Source organism: Mesoplodon bidens (genome assembly GCF_964165515.1).
Source record: "Mesoplodon bidens genome assembly, chromosome: 5".
Classification (NCBI taxonomy): Eukaryota; Metazoa; Chordata; class Mammalia; order Artiodactyla; family Ziphiidae; genus Mesoplodon; species Mesoplodon bidens.
This window is the reverse complement of record NC_138161.1, coordinates 130,229,703-130,253,128: the sequence shown is the minus strand read 5'-3', so window position 1 is coordinate 130,253,128 and position 23,426 is coordinate 130,229,703. Positions and strand designations below refer to the sequence as shown.

General features: G+C 35.4%; 1 protein-coding gene across 2 annotated transcripts in view; it reads left to right on the top strand.

Annotated features, from left to right (window-relative positions):
* The window catches only part of TSC22D2 (TSC22 domain family member 2), a 54,204-nt gene extending 32,025 nt beyond the window's left edge, over window positions 1–22,179 (top strand). For both annotated transcript variants that reach the window (XM_081235275.1, XM_081235274.1), the window contains 2 exons: window positions 13,553–13,604; window positions 14,637–22,179. In XM_081235275.1, the coding sequence (XP_081091401.1) occupies window positions 13,553–13,604; window positions 14,637–14,879 (295 nt within the window). In that variant the 3' untranslated portion in view covers window positions 14,880–22,179. The remainder of the gene's footprint in view (window positions 1–13,552; window positions 13,605–14,636) is intronic.
* Window positions 22,180–23,426: the final 1,247 nt, after the last annotated feature.

The window sequence follows — 23,426 nt, the reverse complement described above, 5'->3', positions numbered from 1 at the left end:
CTTGGTGCATTCACTGCCGGGGGCCCGGGTTCAATCCCTGGTTAGGGAACTAAGATCCCTGAAAGAAGGAAGTGAGAAAAAGTAGTTAGCTGTTAAAGACTTTTTGCCACTGAAAGTGTACGTATCTGAGTACAGTTCTCCTTGAGTAAAAAAACCTTATAACCCTTTAGATTTTATAATACTGCTCCTTTATACTTTTCTTTATTGTCCTATACCAGAATTCCTTTTTGAGTTAGGTAATTCTAAAGCAGTGATTCTCAACTAGAGTAAATGTGGTTTAGAAGCAAAACAACACTTTATCCCACTCCTTTGAGTTGTTTTTAGTAATATTTATTGTTGTAATGTTATGTAACGCTAAAGAAAGGCATGAGATAGTTTTAGCTAAACAGTTTTTTGGAAGTTTTTATGTTGAATTAAGCCAATTCAGTTATATCTCAGTGGCCTTTGGAAAAATTTCCCCCAGTAAGTTAAGATTATTTATATTCTGAACAATGAAATTTTGAGATTCTATCGAGGATCAATAAGAATTTTACTAATGTTCAATCCACAGAATGCTGTGCTTAATAAATATTGATGTAAGTTTAAATCTCAAGTCAAACAATTTTTATTAGCATATATTTTGTGACTGCATTGAATCTTTAACATTAGATTGAGTACAAAGAAATCAAGTAAATTTAAAGCATAACTAGGATTATTTCTTTATTTGGGTGAGACATAAATACAAAGGTTGTTTCCTAATACTAATCATAATTTTTATTTGTATGTCACTGCTTCATTTGTAATCCAAGATACACTGGGATAGTAGACCTTATATAGTGTCGAAATCCAAATTGATCCAAACAATTGAAGGAACAAAAAATTTTTAGGGGTCTACTATTGTAAAAAGTCTCATATAATCCTCACAGTAATCCTTTAAGGTAGTACAACCATGACCCCATTTTACAGATGAGGAAACTGGTTTCAGTATGTTAACTTGGTAGGATCACCTCACTAGTAAGTAGTGGAGTTGGGATTTTAAAACCAGCTTGTCTAATTCTAAAGCCTGTATTCTTAAACCACTTTAATTACTCTTTGAGAATTCAGCGTTTTGTTTTGGCAGCTGCTGAGAGGTAAGCTGTCTCACCCCCACAGTGAAATAGAAAGCAAAAGAGAGTTAGGCCAAGTGGTAGTAAAGTGATAACCTAGACAGTTTTAACTCTTTAGGGCATTTCTTCACAGTACTTTCCTTGTATTTGTTGAAGGTCAACAATTCTTTGCTCAAACCCAAACCAACCTAAATTTTTAAAACATCGCAAATGCAAAACATTCATTGTTTTATTAAAAGTAAAATAGACTAGATTTTTTCCCTGATAGAATATTCTCTTCATTTTATTGAAGGGTAATGACCGTGCTTTGGTGCTGTCCCTTAATGAAGCAACTATCTCTTTAAAAAACCTCATGATACTTTTATTCTTCTGGGTTTATCCCTATTTTGAAACAGTTCCTTGATAACCTCCATTTTCGTTTATTACTATCCTTGGACTTTGGGGACAGATTAGGAAGGGACATAAGGTGGCAAAGAAAGATTAATTATTAACCTAGGAACAAAAGCTGGGTTTTAGATAACTCTAGTGGCTAATTTTGCTTTGTCAAATATATTGTCCATAGAATTATGTTTTTTCTGTAAAGCTATTTTAAATAGTATCTCTGCATCTTCAAGAAATGTACATAAATGAAGAGATTAGCTATAACCTGAGCAAAAATTATCTATGTGCTCCTTACTGGTATTTGGCATTTAATATTCAAGGGGATAGTCTCATTTTGACTCAATTTGGTTAGGCCTCATCGTGGAAATGGGATTGAGAGGATTTATTCAAGAATAGCTGCTGAGTTGAAAAAAAAAATAGTACGTGGAATGCTTGAGAAAGAAGAGGCAAATGTGAGGCCATTCAGCAAAAGAAATAATTAGCTTTCCCAAGAAAGGGTAGTTTCTTCCCATCCCATCTTCTACAACTCTTCACCTGCTAGTCTCCTCCAGTGTTTTGGCCCTTATTTGTCTTCACTCTTTAACCAAACTCATCTCTCACAATTTGAGCTACCTACCACATTCTGATAACTCTCAAATCCAGACTCGTCACCAGAGATTACTCTAGAGTTCTAGATGCCTATTTCTAGCAACGTTTCCGTATTTCTCAACCTTCTTTCTTTATTTCTCCACCATGATCTATATCCCAGATGTCTCAAAATTCAAAAGTCCCAAATGTAACTTCAAATTTCTCATTTTCATCTCAGGTTTCTCTGCCACTCACTCCCCATCCCTCAAAAAATCTAACCATCTTCCTGTGACACATTAACTATTTCCCCACTCCTTAGTTGCTCCATACTAAAAACTGCAGTCATCCTTGGCATTTTCTTTGTTATAGATGAGTCTCTTTCATTTATCATCCCTCTGATTTCTCACAGACTCTCTGTGCTTCAGTTATAAAAACTTTCACTTTCCCTTGCTTAATCCCTGTGACCAAGCATTTGGCAGTGTCCTACTATCCCTTATTCCCCTTTGCTTGCTTAGGTAACTTTTTTAAGACCTGTCTTGAGTGTTACTATCCTTCCTTCTCACTAACCCTGCCCCCCCCCCACACACACATACACAAAACACCACATTTGAGTGGTTACAGTAAGTTTCATAAAAAGTCTCTAAAACTAATGATGAAAGAAAAAAAGCCCAATGAGAATAACTTACCTCCGGACACAGCAAATCTGAGGCGAGGCCAAGTTGCCATGTGTATTTGCTAATTCCACATCTAGTGATCTTCCCACTGGTGGACACTATCTAAGTTCATGTTCTTCCACCCAGTATTTGTTGAGTACTGGGCATGTGCAGAGGCAACAGATTGGAACTTTTTTTTTTTAACAAAAGTGTCACCTAGAAAGGTAAATGTTACTGAGATTTGGCTATTAGGAAATAAGAGGCAAAAGTTTGTTCAGGATTTATGACCTGTAACCTCCAAAGGAATTTGCATTACCTACGTATATGAATTGGATGTTACTATAGGCAGCAAGGACATAGGGCAGGTGTAGCTTCAGACTGAAAATGAAGAATGAGATTAAGGGATGTTTCCCCAATTATTTATTGAGTTTAGTTAAAATAATAGCATTACCCATGTTTATTAAATACCAAGGAGTGCTTGGAAAAAGTCAGTTTTGCCATTAAGTGTGGGAAGTGGCTTTGATCCAATACAGCTACCTCATGTCATAGCTAAAAAAAAAGGGAGGGGGCCCAGAGTAGCGAGTGATATATTTAGGACTCAAATTCCAAGTATACAGTTTTTGAGTCCAAGTATCCGTGGCATTCTTTATTAAATGGCTGCCAGCCTCATGGTAGATTTTTGTACAGCCAGTAGAGCTTTGTCTGGTAGGAGATAGAAGCAACTGTTAAAACATAGCCTGTGTGGTTAGTGCCATAAGTGTAGTGTGGAACATGACTTACTGTACTACTTCTGGAAGGGTTAGAGAAGCCTTTACAGAAGAGAAAATATTTCAGCTGGAATCTATAAAAGAACGGTAGAGTTTCCACAGAAGTACTTAGAGAGTGAGAAACAGTATGAACAAAGAGAGTAAAAGTAAACCATGGAGGGTCGTAAAGGAGTTTAGGCTGTCCAGTTCAAAAGTTGAGCAGGCATTTGGAACTGGGAGGGAGTGGGGTGGGATAATGTACAGGTTAGCATTAGAAATTTATACTAGACTAGTTCCTGATTTTCCCCCCTTTGCCCCATTTGTATGTCATTGCTGAAGAATTCTGAGTTACTTTAGAAATGTTAGATGAATTTAGCTACGTAGGTTGTTTTTATAATAGGCCCACTGCCAAGTGAAAATTTATTCAATGCTTGTTGGTCTCTGAAATGAAATGCAAATCTTAAGAGCTTTACGTTTTTGTTTTTATTTCCCTTGACATTCTTCTTTTTTTCTTTTTGAATTTTATTTTACTTATTTTTTTATACAGCAGGTTCTTATTAGTCATCCATTTTATACACATCAGTGTATACATGTCAGTCACAATCACCCAATTCATCACACCACAACCCCCACCCCCAGCTGCTTTCCCCGCTTGGTGTCCTTTGACATTCTTTTTTATTATGTTCTTTCTCCAGTTTTGTTCATTTTCATATACTTACACCATGAACATTTCCTTAGGTGGTGAAAGTGCTGTGATTTCCTCATAGTCAAAGGGAAGGAATACTATATTGTTAACCTTTTAAAGGACAACTGATCTTAACTACAAAATGGCTGTTAAACATAGTCCTTTCCCTGGAAGGCTTTTTCTTAATCTTTATCCTTTTCCTAACACAGCTGGAGAAATTTGAACTCAAGTGTTTTTAATGTCTTCATTCATATTAAGGATTTTCATTGAATTTTTCACTTCTATTAAACTTTTGTACTTTGTAGGACAGATAGTCCTTAAAATCAGTATTGAAAACCATAGATCTTTTACTAAAGTATACAGTACTTTAATCACTAAATTCTGATGTTTTTATTTATTTATTTTTAATTTTATTTTATGGCTGTGCCGTGTGGCATGTGAGTTCTTAATTCCCTGGCCAGGAATCGAACCCTCGCCCCCTGCATTGGAAGGGTGGAGTCTTAACCACTGTACGATCAGGGAGGTCCCATAAATTCTGATGTTTTTAGAAGTTGGTTAACCATCAGCTTCTATCCCAGCAGACTAAAGGAGTGGTTTTAGAATATCTGGAATGAATATATAAAACTATCAATACATCCACTATATTACTTTTCAGTATAACTATGTTATTTAGGTTTTTGTCAGTTATTCTGAACTAGACATCAGTTGGCAAAATTCCTTTCTAATCCCTCTCCTTCTTTTCACTCTCAGGTACCAGTGTACATCTCAGTCTAGATAATTGTCAATCATAATACTGTTTGCCCAGTCTCCAGGAAGTAAATTAAAGTAGCCAAGACTATAGTGTCAGGTTTTTAATTTGGACTTAAGCCCCTTGGTTATGTATCCTTCACTCCCCCATAATTATGCTATCATCAAATTACCTGTTGCTGCTATGTAAACAGTAAAATGAAATCTCTTTCAAGAGAGTCTGCTCTAAATGTAAGCACTCCAACATTGGGGAAAATGCCACCCTCCTCCTACCCCTTTCTCACACCGTTTTGATTTTCAGTCTGACTCAGAGGAAGGAAATAACTTTTTCGTTGTGTCAAACCTTGTCTAATGTTAGTCTAATAAGAAATAACTAACTAGTGTATAAGCTCATTTATCTTAAGTAGATATGATTCCATGTTCTTATTACATTTAAGTATTTAACTTGAGATAATAGAATATTAAACAAACTTCCTTAGTTTATTGGACTGTTTGGCCTGTAGTGGTAAAATTGCTGCTATTTTACTTTTGTAAAAGTCTCCAGTTTTTCCAGACTAAATTTTTACATCTTCCATCTTGACTGTTTTAACAGAAAAAAAATGTTTAGTTTGGTTAGTTTTTAAGTTGTTTCCTTGGAGTAGCTCTTCAAGAAAAAGAAAAAAACATAATTATATCAGAATTTTACTACCAAATACTAAAATAATTCTGCCAAAATATCATAACTTTGAAGTGTGAAGAGATCTGGAAGAAGAAGGTAAAGTTAGTATTAATCTTATCTGTACCTTCTTTGGAATGCATTTTTAATGCAACATTGTGTAAGGTTGTGTAGCCTATTGTATCTTAGATATTTATTAGGGAGACTTTTACTATTTACTTACTAGCATTATTTTGAACAGAAATAACTATACTGGGAGTTATAAACATTATTTACACTATATTTTTAAGTGATTTTAATTCACCCTAAGCCAAGGAAGTAAATTTTACAAATCAGAAATGTTATTTATATTGATTGTTATTTTGTATGTTAAACATAGTACCTAATCTTTCAGAAGGAAATAGTTCCAAATACAAGTGGAGTTGTTGATCCTCTTCCCTTTCTTCCTTTCTTGTTTCCTGTCTGCCATTTGTTCATGTCTTGAGTTCACACTGTACAGGGAAATAACTCCTTCATGAGTCATTTTCATTTTGGAATGTGTTTTTCAGTATTCTTCAAAGTGTAGAGAAAGTAGTCTTCTATCCCTGTTCCCCTTCAGCCTGCCTTCCAGATAAGCACTTACCTAAACAGATAAGCACTTTTCTTAGTGTGTGTGTGTCCTTCTAGTCTCTTTATTGTATATACAAGCAAATACAATGTATATTATCTTCCTCTTCACACAAATGATAATATACACACATCTGTACCTTTACCTTTAAGGATCTTCAAGATACATTGCTTCCATCTCAGTACACAGAAAAGCATCCTTATGGGTTTTTTAATAAATGGCTAGTATTAAATTGAATGGATGACTATACTGTGATTTATTTAACCCCTTCCCTATTGCTAATCAAAAGCCTGCTGTTATAAAGTGTTGTAATGAGTAGTTTTGTAAATACATTATTTCCTATGTATGCAAAAATATCTATAGGATAAATTCCCACTTGTAGGATTACTGGCTCAAAGAGTGAATGGTGTGTTGTGTATAAAATTTATTAGATATAACCAAATTGCTCTCTATAAGGGTTATACCATTATACCACTTTGCACCAGCACTGTAAGAGAACGCCCATTTTCCCACAGCCTCACTAACTGTCTATTAAATTTTAGTATGTTTGCCAGTCTGTTTAGGGAAATAATATCACATTCTAGTTTTCATCTCTATTTTTATTATGAATGAGATGTTCAGTATTTTTTCATGTCTTGTGAATGTTCGTGTGAATTCTACCCATGTTTCTATTTGGGCTTCTTGTCTTACAGATTCCTAGAAGTACTTTATATTTTAGGGAAATTATTAAAGAAGCTTTTTAAATATATATATTTTTTGAGGCATATAGTTAGAAAGTCCTCTCCTACTCCTTTCCAAAATAGTAAAGAAATTCTTCCTAAATAGGCTTTTTTAAGGTCATTAATACAGATGATATGGTTGACTCTGGACAAAGGGGGTCTGAGGTAGGAGAGGGACTTTGTATTGATGGTATACTTTTTTGTGTATACTCTCTGACTTTATTCTTTACCATGTATATGTATATTTTTTAAAACTTTTATTTTGAGTAATTATAGATTAATAAGTTGCAAAAAAAAAAAAGTGCAGGGAGGTCTCATGTACCCCTTTGCCCTGTTCTCCCCCAGTGGTAACATCTTGCATGGCTATAGTATAATACCCGAAGCCAGGAAATTGACGTTGGTATAATCCACAGCATGTGTCCTTTTTTCCTCTTTTTAAATATTCTTTTCTGGTCAGGATTTTGACCTGAAATTAATTAGATGAATGTGAAATATGCTGAGGGCATTGGTGAGCAAAGTTTTTATAGATGATAAAAACAAATATCAATCTTCATATAAGTATTTAGCTCAGTTTTTAGTAGTTCCTTGGTAAAAGCTTTTTTTCACAGTAAGATTGGTTACTTGAGAAAATAATAACATTTAGTTTTGTGAGTAGCCATTTTCCCTGCTTGTTTAGCATGAATAATAGCTTTTATCATCCACAAAAATCACTTATTTTATGTTACTGATAATAAAAATCTCCATGGGGCCTTTTTGTGAGTTTTTTAAATCATGAAATTAAACAGGTTGTTTTTACATTGGTAGAACTTATGGTTAATAATTAGAATATGTACAATTTTGAGTTCTTAGCTTAATTTACTGTTAACTTTGTCTAATAGTTTTATTCTTAACCACAGAGGTTTGCATTTGGCCAGAGATCGTCTACATGAATTTTATCTATTTAGGCTCTTTTTTGGAAGGAGGATTGTTATTTGCTCTTAAATTGTGTTAAAGTGTAAATGTTTTTTTAAATTTGTCTTACAGAAGGGTGATGGATTTTTTTTTTCTTTTTAACCTTGATAGGCTTGCTGAGCTGTAGATTCATTAGATTTATTTTTTTGCAATCAGTGACTTAACAGTTTCTTTCTAAAAAGCAAAACATACATTTCTTAGAGAAGAGGCAAAATGTTGCCCAGATTAGAATTAAAGCATTTTTAGCACTAATGATGTTACAGAGTTTATTGCAGCGGGGCAAGGGGATTAAGGTTGTAGATGATTTACTGGAAACAGTACCTGATTCCTGAGGACTGGCCTCCAAGAAAGATTGTAGCTTCAACTTGTAAGTTTAAGAAGAATTGATTTTACCTGGTTTGGGTAAGGGGGCTTTAACATAAGTATTGATATACGAGATTTGCCAACTCAAGTAAGTTCTCATCACAAAACATTTTATTTTGTAATTTGGGGAATTCCTGTAGTGGATTTTTAATTGTGTTGCGATTCAACAGAGAAAGTTAGGAGGGTCTTGGAGTAAAGCAAGGTAAATTTTTTTAATAATATTCTGCATATAGATCCATATAATCTTAAGATATCTTCATCTTTCTAACAAACCAAAAGAATGTTTTAGTCCTTAGCAAATAGGTGAACTATGCTGGCTGTCTAAAGATCACTGAGCAAGTCCCTTTTCTAAGAAGTGACCTCCCTTGTTTTCAGAGCTGAACCTCTTCTAGGAATATGCTAGATAAGATACATGGCATATTATGAACATAGTTTAATCTTTGGATCCACGGTTATGGTTTGACAACTAACATTTGGTGCTTGGTTAAAGCACTTTTCACAATGTACACAACGCTGGATTTCTTCTAGGTCATTATAGATAGTTGGCTTTCTTCCTTTCACAATCTGACTGTTATGATAGGAAAAGCATATGTTTTGACATTAATTAGGTTAGGTTTTAATCCTCTCCCTAGGGTTGTGTCTGAATAAGTTACTTGGCTTCAGTTTCCTCAACTGTAAAGTGAGAGTGTTGCTCAGGCTTGTAGTAAGGACTCACTTAAGCAGTGTGTGCTGCCATGAAGTGGGCAGTCATTTGTGTTCTTTTCCTCTACCCTGTTGCTTTGTTAATAAGCATTTGTGGGATTTCCCTGGTGGTCCAGTGGTTAAGACTCAGCGCTTCCACTGCAGGGGGCACAGATTGGATCCCTGGTCGGGGAACTAAGATCCCACATGCTGTGTGGTTGTGGCCAATAAATAAATAAATTTTTTTTAATAAGCATTTGTATTGAGAAAGGAGAAGAAAGACAACGTAGCCAAAATGTAATAGAGAAGAAGTTTGCACTATTTTTATCTTAAACAGTAGCCATGATACCTCTGTCCACATTAATAAAGAAAAAAGTTGATTTCTCATAAAAAAATTTTCTTAAATGTGAGATCAAGTTAGCTTAACTGTGCCCTCACTGGTTTTAATTTTTAGAGAGGCAAGACAGGATGATTTGCAGAGTCACTGAGCTAAGAGCATAGATGAAACAGTTAGCCTATTAAGAAGGATGTCAGCTTCCCTGGTGGCGCAGTGGTTGAGAGTCCGCCTGCCAATGCAGGGGACACGGGTTCGTGCCCCAGTCCGGGAAGATCCCACATGCCGCGGAGCGGCTGAGCCCGTGAGCCATGGCCGCTGAGCCTGCGCGTCCAGAGCCTGTGCTCCGCAGCGGGAGAGGCCACAACAGTGAGAGGCCCGCGTAACGCAAAAAAAAAAAAAAAAAAAAGTCATTTAGTCATTCATTTTTCCCATAGTTCTGTATTTCTGTCCGTTCCCTCCATACCCACAGTTTTTTATTCATCTAGTGAATGCTAATCCAGTTACGATTTTATTCTAAAAGAGAGACCCATAGTAACAGAAAGTTTCTTTCTTTTTAAAAATTATCCCTTTTTATATAGCACTCTGTAGTTTAACAGAATAGTTACAAAGTCTTAGGAAGCCTTCCCTTCAGGAACTTAAGTTCGGAAACTGGTTAATCATCTAGTTATAGTGTGGTGAATACAATAATAAGAAAGAAAACAAGGCCTAATACTATAACATTAGGTCAGGGAAAAAAATGAAAGGAAATTATTCATTCTGCTTCAGCTGATCATTCTCATTTTAAAAGAGCATAAAGCCCAAACCACTATGTTGACTTTGAACACAATGGAAAACTTGTTTCCCTCATTGAAACAATATTCTTAAACCATGTTCTGGGATCTTGAAATAGAATACACTCTTATTTGTTTATATTTAAAACTACCACATTGGTATCTTTATTAAAAATCAGGCTATTTAAGGCAGTGGTTCTCAAACTTTAGTTTCTTTCAAATCATCTGGAGGAGTTATTAAAATAGATTTCATGGGTTCCACCTCAAAAGTATCTAATTCAGTAGGTCTGAGTGGACCCAAATATTTACATTTCTAACAGGTACCCAGATGATGCTGATGGCTCCTGGTCCAGGGACCACACGTGGAGAGCTACTGATTTATTCAAACTCAAAAAAATGTAATGGCTTCCTAACATGAACCAGTAATCGTTTCTAATCCAATTACTATCATATTGACTCTTTCAGTATACATTTGAGCTCCTATGTGCCAAGCACTGTTCACTTCTTCACAGAGGTGAAGAAGATAATCCACCTCCCTCAAGGAGCTCAGTCTAATAGAGTTAACAGTGGTAGTATTATTTAAACTCACTTAATCCTCACAGGAGTTTTGTGGATTGGGGTATATAATCCTTATTTTAGGTTAAAAAAAAAAAAAAAAAAACGAGGTCTAGAGAGGTAAAATAATTTCCTAGAATTCACAGTGAGTACATGGAGGAGCCAGAATTTCCTGGTTATGCACTATAAAAAGTTTGTGATGATTTTAGTGGGCCACAAACGGGATGGAATATTTGGTTCTACCTTAGGAAGTCAGAAGGTGTTGCAGAGGAGGTGGCACTGAGCATCTTAAGGAACAAGTTAAAGATAGCCAGATGAATTGGAACTGTGAGCATTTCCAGCTGAGGGAGCAGTTTCTGCAAAGCCATGGAAACCTGAGAGAACATATGTTCCACAGACTGCAAATAGCTATGTAAGACCATAACACAATATACCAGATGGAGTATGAGAGTAAAGGAGACCATAGAAGGCTGAGGTCAAGGTCGTAAAGGGTTTTGTATACAAGGCTAAGAAATTTTTTAAGTAGAGTTAGGTTTTTTTATTATTATTACTCTTCTAATTTCCATTTCTAAGCCAGTGGTTCTCAAAGTATGATTTGTCTGGCAGCAGAATTGGCATCACCTGGAAACTTGTTAGAAATGCAAGTTCCTGGGCCCGACCCCAGACCTACTGAATCTGAAAGGTGGAGCCCAGCAATCTGTGTTTTAATAAAACATCTAGATGACTCTGGTACATGCTGAAGTTTGAGAACCTCTGCAGTAGGTTGTAGGATTCTTGATAACAGCCTTCAGAGTGGCCAAAGGTGACTATAGTGATAGTAATTGTATCTGTGACTGATTTGATTCTGTTAAAGTACAGTGTTTAACAAAATTGGAATAGTAATACCTTTTAAGGGACACATATCTTCAACATGACCCATTTATACTTTGCAAACCTGTTCCTCCGTAGCAGTAAAAGACATCTGAGTCAGGACTAGAGGTTATTATATCAGCAAAGAATAGGATGCTAATTATTGTTCCTTAGCTGAGGGAATGGTTTGGAAACTGACTAGGTTTTGTTTTAATTATCAAAAAAGAAGAAGAAATAAACCTTTTTTAAAGGTTTTTGAGGTTTATTTGGGTTTTTTGTTTTGTTTGCTCATTAATATGAAAAACTGATGTTAAAGTTAGCATTTAAGATACTCTATTTAAAACTGATGTGTTAAAAGAATTGAATGGGGCTTCCCTGGTGGCGCAGTGGTTGAGAGTCTGCCTGCCGATGCAGGGGACACGGGTTCGTGCCCCGGTCCGGGAGGATCCCACATGCCGCGGAGCGGCTGGGCCCGTGAGCCATGGCCGTTGAGCCTGCGCGTCCGGAGCCTGTGCTCCGCCACAGGAGAGGCCCCAACAGTGAGAGGCCCACTTACCGCAAAAAAAAAAAAAAAAAAAAAAAAAGAACTGAATGTATTTAAGTCATGAAATGACTAAAACTATTTCATTTTTTCCTTGACATAGAAGTAAAAAGTAAAGTATAATCCAGGATTCTCAGGCAAATTCTAATCTAAATGCTTATCACTATCTTTTTTGCCAAATTATGACCAGTGTTTGGTGAATTCATCTATGTGGTGTCTGAATTGAACTTTACATTAAAGTTTATATAGTTCTGTAGTTTATAGTTACATGAAGCCATACTTTGCTCTCTACAAGCATTTACAGCCTAACATATATAAGTATTTATTAATGATCTATATATCCTTTCCAGTTATTAGGTATACAGAAGCCCCTTTTCGTCTTAGCAACAGCAGCAAGAAGTGAAGTAGTATGCTGTAATTAATGTGGTTAATGCTCAGATAAACAAGCTTAGTGTTTTCCATGCACTGACTCGGGATTTAAAAGTTCAAAGTCCACTGAGGCATTGACAGCAGCCCCTTCATTTTACAGATGAGGAAACTGAGGTCCAGGGAAGTTAAATAGTTGATTACTGATGGTCATATAGGTAGTGAGTAGCAGAACCAGGATTATAACCAGATCTACTTAGATTATAATAAAAAAGGCACCACTACATCAGACAGGATATTTCTGAGGCTCAGTCTGATAGAACATTGAGGGTCCACATCATCTAAAGCAAAATAGTCTTCAGATATATTAGCACCTAAATTTAGCACTACACACTAAATGAAGAGTATGTAGTAAAAGTTTTGTATAAAAATGGTTTAAAGACAGTAGATTAACATACCCGATTTATATTTACAAGAAAATCTAATAACTATTCTTTAAAGTTTACAAAAACACCAAGAAAAGGATATAGATCCTCGCTACATACATGGGAAAATATAAACTGCCAAAGAGAACAATTATTCAACTTCCTGTGTCATTATCACAGAAATGCTAAGGTGATATTTAAACTTGGGATGTACTTACCAGCTAGACTATTTCCAATTATTTCTAGGAAAAAATGGTCTAAACCACATACCTTAGTAGGTGATTTTTGCCAGCTGATAAACTAGTCAAAGCATACAGGTCTGCCAGAATGTTGAGTTCCTTGTTAACCAACCCTGCAAGTACTGCTTGCCCAAAAGCCCTCTGAATCATTTTTACAAGCCAGTTTTTAAAATTTAAAAACCAGACATTAAAATATAAAATCTATAGTAGAAAAATCATCATCTGAATTTAATGCAGTAAGTAACCACTGGAATTTCTACATGAAAGGCAATTAGAATATATAGTTGGTAAATGAAGAGATGTGGAGAGGGTACTGTTCATTCAAAATGTATCTTAAGTTCACTGAGAACTTCTGGATAGAATTGGGAGTTACTTTTTAAAGTAGCATATATATATCATTGGCAAATTAGAAATATTGAAACTACAAAGATTTTTACAAGCCATCTGTTTATTGAGATCATTTTCAAAACGAGAGCTCTGAGTATGAAATTGTGAGAATAGACTAATAATCTATTTTAAATTACTATTTTTGGTTTTAAGTAAAGCACAATTGTTTTTAATTATTTTAAGAGTTGGAAGGAAGCTTACATTTTTTAGAACAATTTAATGAAATATTCTAATTTTTTCCAGTGCATCTGGGGGAGGTGGTGTAGCCATTGACAACAAAATAGAACAAGCAATGGTAAGTAAAAATTTATAGTCCTCTCATTTCAGAGATTGTTGGGTTTCATCAATTCTAAAAAACAAATACCTAATTTCTTTAAACCGAGATGACCAAAGTGTATTTTTTGATAATGAGATTTGGTTGAAAATGCTAGAATGTTGAGAATTTTTAGTCTAGAAATACCAGTGGAATAGATATTTCCCCTACTTGAACATGTTACATTTCATGCCATTTTTGGGAATATACATAATCAACATTCATTTGATCCCGTAAATATCTCAGCATCAAAAATAATTTAGAGACAAAAGACTATTAAAATGAAAACTTCAGCTGGAAATCTTTTCCATCCTTTGGTTATTTACAGTGACTGTTTTACTCAGCTTTAATAAATAGACTTGTTTCTGTTGATTCTGATTCTGATTTCTGCTATTACTATCAATTTTTTGATTTTCTTAAAGATATTCTACTCATATTACTTAAAATATTTTGATTCAAGTTATTAAAACCATAGATACATTATAAATAAAGGCCATTGATCTCAAACTATTTTTTTTTTTAATCCTGAGGTTTTAAAGTTGGAAATTGCAGGTCACTTCGTCTCTTAAAGCAGTACTATAACTGGTTTATTATCAGATGGTTTAATATCCTTTGTTCTCTTCATCTGACATCTAAATATATGATTTTAAACTTTTTTTTAAATTCTAAGCTTATATTAATTGGCAGTTTAAGGAGCTGGTATTTTTTGAAATCACTCCAAACTTTGAAAGTAGAATCCTGGGCTTGCTGCCCTCGTTGGGAACTAGAGTTTTTCCACCCCATCTTCCTTAGTGTCAGTCAAGAAACAGTAGAAACATTAAAAGCAAGAGCAGGAAAACTATATAAATGTAGTTTAAATAAACTATATTTATATTTATAGTATAAATATAAACTACATAACACTATATAAATATAAAACTGCCTAATGTTTATAAGGCACCAGGTAGGCTAGAACCAAATAGCAACTCCTTTCCCTTTCCCTCTTTTTGACATTCCTAATTTTGTTCTTCACAGGATCTGGTGAAAAGCCATTTGATGTATGCAGTAAGAGAAGAAGTGGAAGTTCTAAAGGAACAAATAAAAGAATTAGTTGAAAGAAACTCTTTACTTGAACGAGAAAATGCACTGTTAAAATCGCTTTCAAACAGTGATCAGTTATCCCAGCTCCCAGCCCAACAGGCCAATGCTGGCAGCACTTCTCAACAGCAAGCAGTGATAGCACAGCCTCCGCAGCAGCCGAATGTGTCCTCAGCATAAAGCTTTCTTGCCTCATTAAGAAAAAAACCGAAAGCAATCTATCCTTGTGTGCCACTGGTGTTCTTTCCACTTTATACGAAAGCAAGTAGCCATGCTTCAGTTGTGTGTTTGGCCTTTTCAGTATTAGACAATCATTCTACAAGAGCTTTTCCTCGCTTTGAGATGTCATGCAGTGCTGTTGATGTCCAGTTTATGTCATCAGTACACAAGGAGAATAATAGATGGGGTGTATTAAAGAGAGCAGAGTTAGCATTTTACCTGGTGCGCACGAGTGGGGTCTTTTAAGAGCTTTGGTGGCTCTCCCATGTTTCCTATTATCCATGGATTTACCCTGAGCCTTCCTATCGCATTATAAATAACAGTTCATCTAAAGAGCCACTTTTCTTTCAATATCAGTAACATTTGCCTACATAAGTTTTCATTTATTTGTGTTTTATTTATTACAGGGCTGCTATTTTCATAATGTACATGAACAATGTCACAGAACTTCTTTAATTTTTTTGAATAATTATAAGTATCAGTAAAGGAATTGAAAGACAGGATTGCATTTAATAGATGAAATGTTTAGGCAATAATTGAACAAAAGAATCCTGGCATATTTCTAACACTAATGGCAATTTACCTTCGGTATTTATTTTCAGTAGTAAAGACCCAGCTTGAATGTAAATTTTGTATAGTGTAAGTATGAAGAACATAGTGCAACTGTACAGGTAGTCACCAGTTATTGTGATATAATAAATAATTGGGCTATTTTGATGAAGAAAACTTTGTTCATTTGTTTCTACTTTCTAATAGAGAAATTGCCACGATTCCTCTGCTTTTTGACATTTCGTATGACTTTTTTTTCGGGTGGGAATAAAAAGCTGTGAAATTGTTCAACCTACTTTGTAACCAAAGAAGCAAAGCTGTGTAATGGAGTTTTTTTGTTTTTTGTTTTTTTTTTTTATAATGCACATTCTTTATGTATTTTTATTTAGTGTTCTCTCGGTCACAATTTTCTTTGCTGTCTAGCATGATCTGCATGACCTATAATCTTTGAACCACTTTCGTACCTCATGTTTTTATCCAGCACTCTTATTGTAATATGTACTAGTCTGTGAACAATGTCAAATAAAAAAGAACGAACAGGTAGTATGGTGGAGCTGAGCTAGTGTACTATACACTAGTTGTAAAAAAAATAAATAAATAATGAAGTGAGCCATCTTTTTGTTCATTTAAAATGGTGTTTTGAATTTCGTATGCAGAAAACGTTTTGTTACATTGCAGATTTTAATGTATTTAATAAATGCAACATGCAGATTAAGTGCAGTGTATACTGAGTATTTAAATTAAAATGTACATTTCATAAATACAGTTTCAAGAGAAAGCATCATTTTGTGTATACTAACACATTAAGTATATGTCAGAAATTGATGTATAAATATATATTTTAACACATTTTCTGAAATTAAACTGCAGTTTTGTTGAAATATTTGGCTCTATATGTGTTCAAAATTTAATTTGATTAGATTTGTATTTTCAGAGTTCCAAATATTCCTTCAATGAAAACCTGTGTTATTAATGACTTAATGATGGTTCTTAAATTTTCAAAGTAAAATAATTTAAAGAATGCAAGAATGGTGAGCAATATTTGTACTCAATATTCATATTATGTCAATGACATTTAAGTAGGAAATCCTTGTCTACCAGAACTTTTACTTGAATTCAGAAAGGTGCCTGTAGAAATTAACATGCTCTGTATCTATAGCCAACTAGCTAATCAGGAGTTAATAAGAAACAATAGTTAGGTCTTTGCATTAAAAGAAGATAAATAAGTGTTCTTTATCTATCTAAAATTAAAACTTAATTATTTAAGTCACAAACTAAATGCATAAAATCAGAGTGTACATGGGATTTCCAATTATTTTATATTCTAGTTATGCTGCAGGATATATTCACAAAAAACTCAATTTTAATGTTAATAGAAATAACTAAAGGAACTAAGTACTTAGGCTTGAAGAAGCAACCTAAAGATATGAAGTAAGATTTTTTAATAGAGCCATCCCAGGTGAACTAGAAAGTGAAACTTTCACGTTGGAATGTTAACCAAAAGGCTCACCGTCAAGTGCAAACAGTGTGATATTTAATACAGATGGAAAAAAAGTATTAGAAAAGGTTGGGGTTTATGTGAAAATATAAATTTTGGTGTTGGGGTAGAAAAACACATTATAAATGCTAAAGTAATAGTCACAAAGGAAATGATTAATATGCTTTAAATGGTAATTAAAAGCAATTATCACTACTACATTAAAAAATCACAATAGAAGAGAGAACATGAATAGTTCACAGAAGAAATAAAAGGCAGTTTCTAAAGGTTCACCCTCTAGTAACTTAAGAAATACAAGTTAACATTTAACAAATTATTTGTCCTTTAAATAGCAGGACCTAATGTAGAAAGGCAAGCTTTCCTGTGAACTTCTAGAAAGTAAGATGGCAAAATGTATCGAGCCTTAAATAATAAACTTTTCAACTCAATGAAATGAGAAGATACTCAACTACTGGTGCCATGTTCAAAAAATGCAAAACTATAGTAGTGCCTGGCCTCCGCTTTCCCAACTCCCCCCGCTTCTCTTGTATGACCCCCCCCATACAACCCCAAAAATAGTTGTGAAAGGATGTACATCCAAACCTACTCTCATGAGGCATACCCCCAATCCAAAGTCAGGGACAAACTTAAGTGTGGGAAAGCTATGTGCTTTTCAGCATCAGATATACTGTATATTTGAAAACAACATCAAGCATTCCTCCAAATGATTAGTTTAGGATCTTAAGTAAATTTCAGTTTTTCCTCAATATTTAGGGTCTCTAGTTAGCTGGAATATTAATTTATTGAGATGCCAATTTGGGAGCACAGTCTTGTATGAATGCCATCTGTAATTTTCTTGGTGAAATGCTCATAGACCAAGGTGCCACATAAGTGTTCTGTTGGTTTACTTCAACCAACCACAAAATCATAGGTAGAAAATGTTTCTGATATGGCAATGTGTCTTCAGTACAAACCTAATTTTCCCCAAAGAAAAATCATTTCAAGTAGCTACAATGTGATTTTATAGCTTGATCTACACCTCCCTCCAAGAAATAGAGGGATTGTGAGATATTAAATATATGGTTCCTCTAACTCATAATTTTTCATTCAAAAATAGCTGGATATTTCCAATGTTCTGAGCTAAGCATAAATAAGTATAAAAACAGGAATGCTTTACCATCAAGCCCTCAGCGACGGGTAATTAAAACTTCCATTATTCACAAAGAATTGTCACAGGTCAGAGATTAGGGTATTTCTCCAAGTTCCAAACCATAGTCACTTCTGGACGTTTAAAACAATGGGAAGTGGGGAGGGTGGGTGCAGTATCCTTCCGATTAGAGTAACCAAAATGCCTGTTCATGAGAATTCATCCTTGTAGAGCCAGAAATAAAATATCACCTAATTTTCTGGAAACAAATTTTTAAGATGGTCTGAAGTCACATATTTTAAAGGAAGCTTTATAGCTCAGTGGCAGGCACTTAGTGACATGACTCAATTCTCTTCAATAATCCTTTAAAAGGACAAAGCCCAGCCCTCAAGTTTCAGGGTTTAATTAAGGATATAGACAAACTAATAGATACGATGCAATAATAAAGACTTGTTATACACAGTCAAGGATGGCTTTGTTAGGGAAGATTTCTTCAAGGAGGTGACACCTGAGCCTTGACGTTCACAAAAGTAAAACAGTGCTCAAAGGCTTAAAGGAGAGCATAAGCAAAGCTCCTTGAGAAGCCACAGAACTTCCACAGGAGGCACGCAGGCAATGACTGTCTCACTCACCTGAGTAGTTTGGCATCAATTCGGAAAACAGGAATGATTTATTGAATGATTTTAAGCAATGGGATTGTGATCAGAATTGCATTTCAGAAAAATTAATCATTCCAGTGGCACATGAAAGGTAGTTGGAGAGCTAAAACTAGAAACTGAGAAATAATTTAGGAGAGACAATAATAATCCAGAACAGAAATGATGGATAGGCAAAATTATATAGGCAACCTTGGTTCATGAAGGAAGTTTGTCTTGAGTTCTTCTGTACCATTTTTCTCTCCACGGTGAACATTCCATTCCCAGCATCAGGTGCCTGTTATTTCTTGCTCCAAGGAAAGATCAGAGAGCTCCAAGTCTTAGAAAGTTTAAGACTTTTCCTTCCAACAGCCATATATCTCTATGAAACGAAAGCCTTTGTTTCCTGTTAAAGGAATTTCAAGAATTTAGCAAAGGGGTAGGGGGGACTAGAGGAGCCTTAGCTGTCCCTTTATGCCTCTGTGTAAATCCAGCCCTAAAGGTAAACCAAATTTAGTCCTTTTATAGTGGACTAGGATTAGAATGGCCCAGAAGCATGAATTCAAAGTCTGCCCCTCAGAGCTAGCCCTTCCTCCCGAGAAAGGATAATACGGGTTCTATCCCCATTGCAGATATTGACAGCCTGTCAGAACAGGTTTTGCTAGGCTTTAACCTTTCATTCTTCGACACGATTCAGGTTTCTTTCTGTCCTATAAGCGCCCTGCGTAAACAAAACTGGACCTTTTCTCCCACCTCCTCCTGCCTAGTAATCCATGTTTTTATTTTCTAACAATAGTAATAGTGTATTATTTAGTGATGTGTATTTGCATCCTATTTTTCCCTTTTTGACATTCCGGTATGCATTCCTGTTTCATATGTTTCTCTACCAGTTCACAGAATTTTTAATGGTAAAATCTGTTCTTTAAATGCAGGTGTTCCTTTCGTCAGTAGAGAGATTACTGTAAAGTGTAGTTTAGTGATTTCCTTAGTGGTCTACAATTAGGCTGACCTGCTGTGTTCACAAATCAAAATGCTAAGTGAGGCACTATACAAAGTAAGTTAAAGGTCAGAGACATCCTTTTTTTTTTAAAGAGAATCATCAAAAATAAAAGTAAGAGTCTTTCAGGATTGGTAATGGTAAGGTAAGGAGCTGGTATTTTGCACTGGCACGATTTACTTGGTCATAGAATTTGTTCAACATACTTGGGTGGTGAGTTAGCTTTATTTTTCCTTCTCCTCACCAGGGGAACTGGTAGTTTAAGTAGTTTGGGGACTTTTCCCATAGTCGAATGTCTCGTGTTGAGCTGTAAAACAGAGCAGGAAGTTTATGGGCTAAGGCATTACCCATGAAAGCCAAAGCTACCCCTTTGAAAGAAGGAAGGAAAAGGTGTGCTAACTCAGATCATAAAAATAACTGAATTTTAAAATATGGCAAATGTCACACTTCTACTTTCCTATAAAAAAAGTTGAATTTACCTTCTTTATTTCCTTCTTTTGCATGCCTGAGATATTTCTGTATAACAACTGTAAAGTATGCTTGCCCACTGCAATCCAAAATGTTTTCCAGATCACAGTTCTTACTGTCATTTAACAGGCAAGCCACATATCTATACATAGATTATACCTGAGGAAGTCCACGAACAGCAAGGGAACATTTTTCTCACACTTGGGCATGAATTATCAGGTCAGTGTCTAAATCTAGCGTTCCTACGTTTAAAAAAGAAAACTATATATATATATATAATTTAATCAGATGGACAGAAAAAAATAAATATGTATAATTTCATGATGCCCCTGAAGTAAAGGTTTGTTTTTGAGAAGCTTGAGTTTTATTTTTTATTTTATAGAAACATTGTTGAAATGCAATTCAATTCTATTTCAGTTCAGGTGCTTCATCCTGTCCTGGATGTTTGGGGATAGAAAGATGAATGAGACATGATTTGTGCACTCCAGGAGCTCATGGTCCAACGTAAAAGTAAAAGCTAGAGTGTCACATTGTTTTTTTCAAAGTATATGTCACAGTTTGTGGACCTCAGGTCATTTGTTGAATGAAAGGTTCTTATGAATGAACAGTAATATTGCCATGCCACATGATACCATTTGACGTTGCCAGGAAAAAACTTAAAATCACCAAAAAGCTTTAACATCAAATACTTCTAGAAAGAGGGGAGCTGGTAAAAAGGATTCCATCTCTATATTTAGCCTGTGAGGTGTCCCCTAAAAAAAAAGAACTAATCTGAAAGAGAAGTTTACACATTTCTTAATACTCTGTAGATAACAGAACTGATTTAATTGAATAGAATTTGTGTGTTATGAATTACATCATCGGCTGTCTCATAAGGAATACATTCATTATCTTGGCTGATAAAATCAGCTACCGTTCAATGAACCAAGTTAAGAATAACTCAGGTACCTGATGCCAAAATTAAATCTGATAAAGCTGAGAATCCAGAAACAAACACAAATATATATTGAGTAAATGATGAAAGTGACAGTTCAAATCAATAAGGGAAGCATGGATTATTCAACAAATAGTATTAAGACCACATAACCATTTGGGAAAAACAATTTTAGATCTCTAACTCACAAAAATTAAATTCCAGCCAGACTAGCAGTGAGCCTTATGCTTTTTGGTCACATACTCCTTTTAGAAATATCCTTGTGAAAACGCACGTGAGCAAAAAGTTTTACAAATAGGTTATGAAGAGAGGCCCAACTTTAGCAAAATAAGGGAAATGCGCATTAAAACCCAAGAGACTATCTCAGATCCAATTGGCAAGTATTTAAAATAAATATGAATCAAGAGTGTGGGGAAACAGGAATCCTACATTGCTGGTGAGCATATAAATGAGCATGGCCACTTTTAAAGGCAGCTGAGTGGTATCCATTACAATTTTAAATTCACATGCCCTGTGACCCAATAATTCCAATATTTAATGAAACGCACTTTACATATTTTTGTTCACAAGGTGGCTTGTATAATGATGACTGTTGTACCTTTGGTTGTAATAATATAAAATTGGAAAAACCAAAATATGCATCAAGGGGACGGAGCATGGTACCTGTTATAAAATACTAGGCATCAATGAAAAAGGAGAGTCCTACATGCACTGACATGAGATGATCTCTAAGATACAACGTTAAATTTCTTTAAAGTTTAGGGGAAAATGGAAGGACAATACATGAAATCCACAAGATACCATTGATGTTAAAAAACATACCACATCCATTCACATACACAAATACTGTATAGTGTACATCTTAAGTACCTAATTGTGTATTATAAAAATGTACAGAGAAGCTCTGGAAGGGTACTAACCAAACTGTTCACAGTAGTTTGGTGGAGTGCATTAGCTTTACCTGTAATGTCTGATGTTTTTGAGTATGCATTCATGTATTGTTTGTGTAATGACAAATTAATAAATTAGAAATAAAATCAAATAGAAGGTGTTCTCTTCTTGTCACTGCTAAAGTCTCCCGTGGTACTCTGGATCTTATCATCTTCAGCCTTCTCTCCTCCCCACGATTGTTTTTCCCCCTCTCTCCCATTCCTTCTACTTGGCTCTCTCTTCTGGCTTCATCACATCAGTACACACACAGGCTGGGAATGTGCCCCCTCCACTTGCTTTTTCTGTTCCTTCTGCCTTTCTACTTCTTTCGCTTCTGCTCACCACATGTCACATGCAATCTGGTTGGGGTCCCCATTGTGACCCCAACCATTCTTGTCATGGTCACCAATGGTCACTTTTCTACTACAGTCATTCCATTCAATATGTTTCATTCTTATATTATTGAACTGTTTGACCTAATTTCAGTTTCTTATCACTTGTTTAGTCTAGCTGATAGTTTTCTACCTTTTCGTTTTCCTCATTTGCATTTTTTTTTTTTTTTTTTTTTGCGGTACGCGGGCCTCTCACTGTTGTGGCCTCTCCCGTTGTGGACGGAGCACAGGCTCCGGACGCGCAGGCTCAGCGGCCATGGCTCACGGGCCCAGCTGCTCCGCGGCATGTGGGATCTTCCCGGACTGGGGCACGAACCCGTGTCCCCTGCATCGGCAGGCGGGCTCTCAACCACTGCGCCACCAGAGAAGCCCCTCCTTTGCATTTTTTTAGGGGCTTCTCGTATATATATATGGCTGAATTTTTTTAACCCAATCTATCTTTGTTTTTTTTCTTTTTTTTTGGTGAGGGAAGCGGGGCCCGCTCTGCACAGCTTGCAGGATCTTAGTTCCCCGACCAGGGATCAAACCGGGGCCCCCTGCAGTGGACGTGTGGAGTCCTAACCACTGGACCACCAGGGAAGTCCCCAATCCATCTTTTAATAGATGAATTATCTGATCCGATCTATTATCATTACTGGCACATTTGGATATATTTCTGCCATCTTGTTTTGTGTTTTCTCCTTGAAATGCTTTTTACATTTCCCCCCCCCTCCTTTTTTCCCTTTTCCTGTCATTTAATTGATTGTTTTCTTATTCATTTTTTATCCCCTCTAATGGTTGGGAGTTATACATTCTATGTCCATTCTTCCAGTGGTTTATCTTACATTTTTTTTATCATTTTGTTGTGGAAATTTTCAATTATGTACAAAAGTAAAGAGTATAATGAATTCCTACATACCTATCACCCAGCTTAAACAGTTATCTAATCTTGTATTACTTACAGTTGCACCCGTTTCCCCCATGATCCTCTGGATTATAT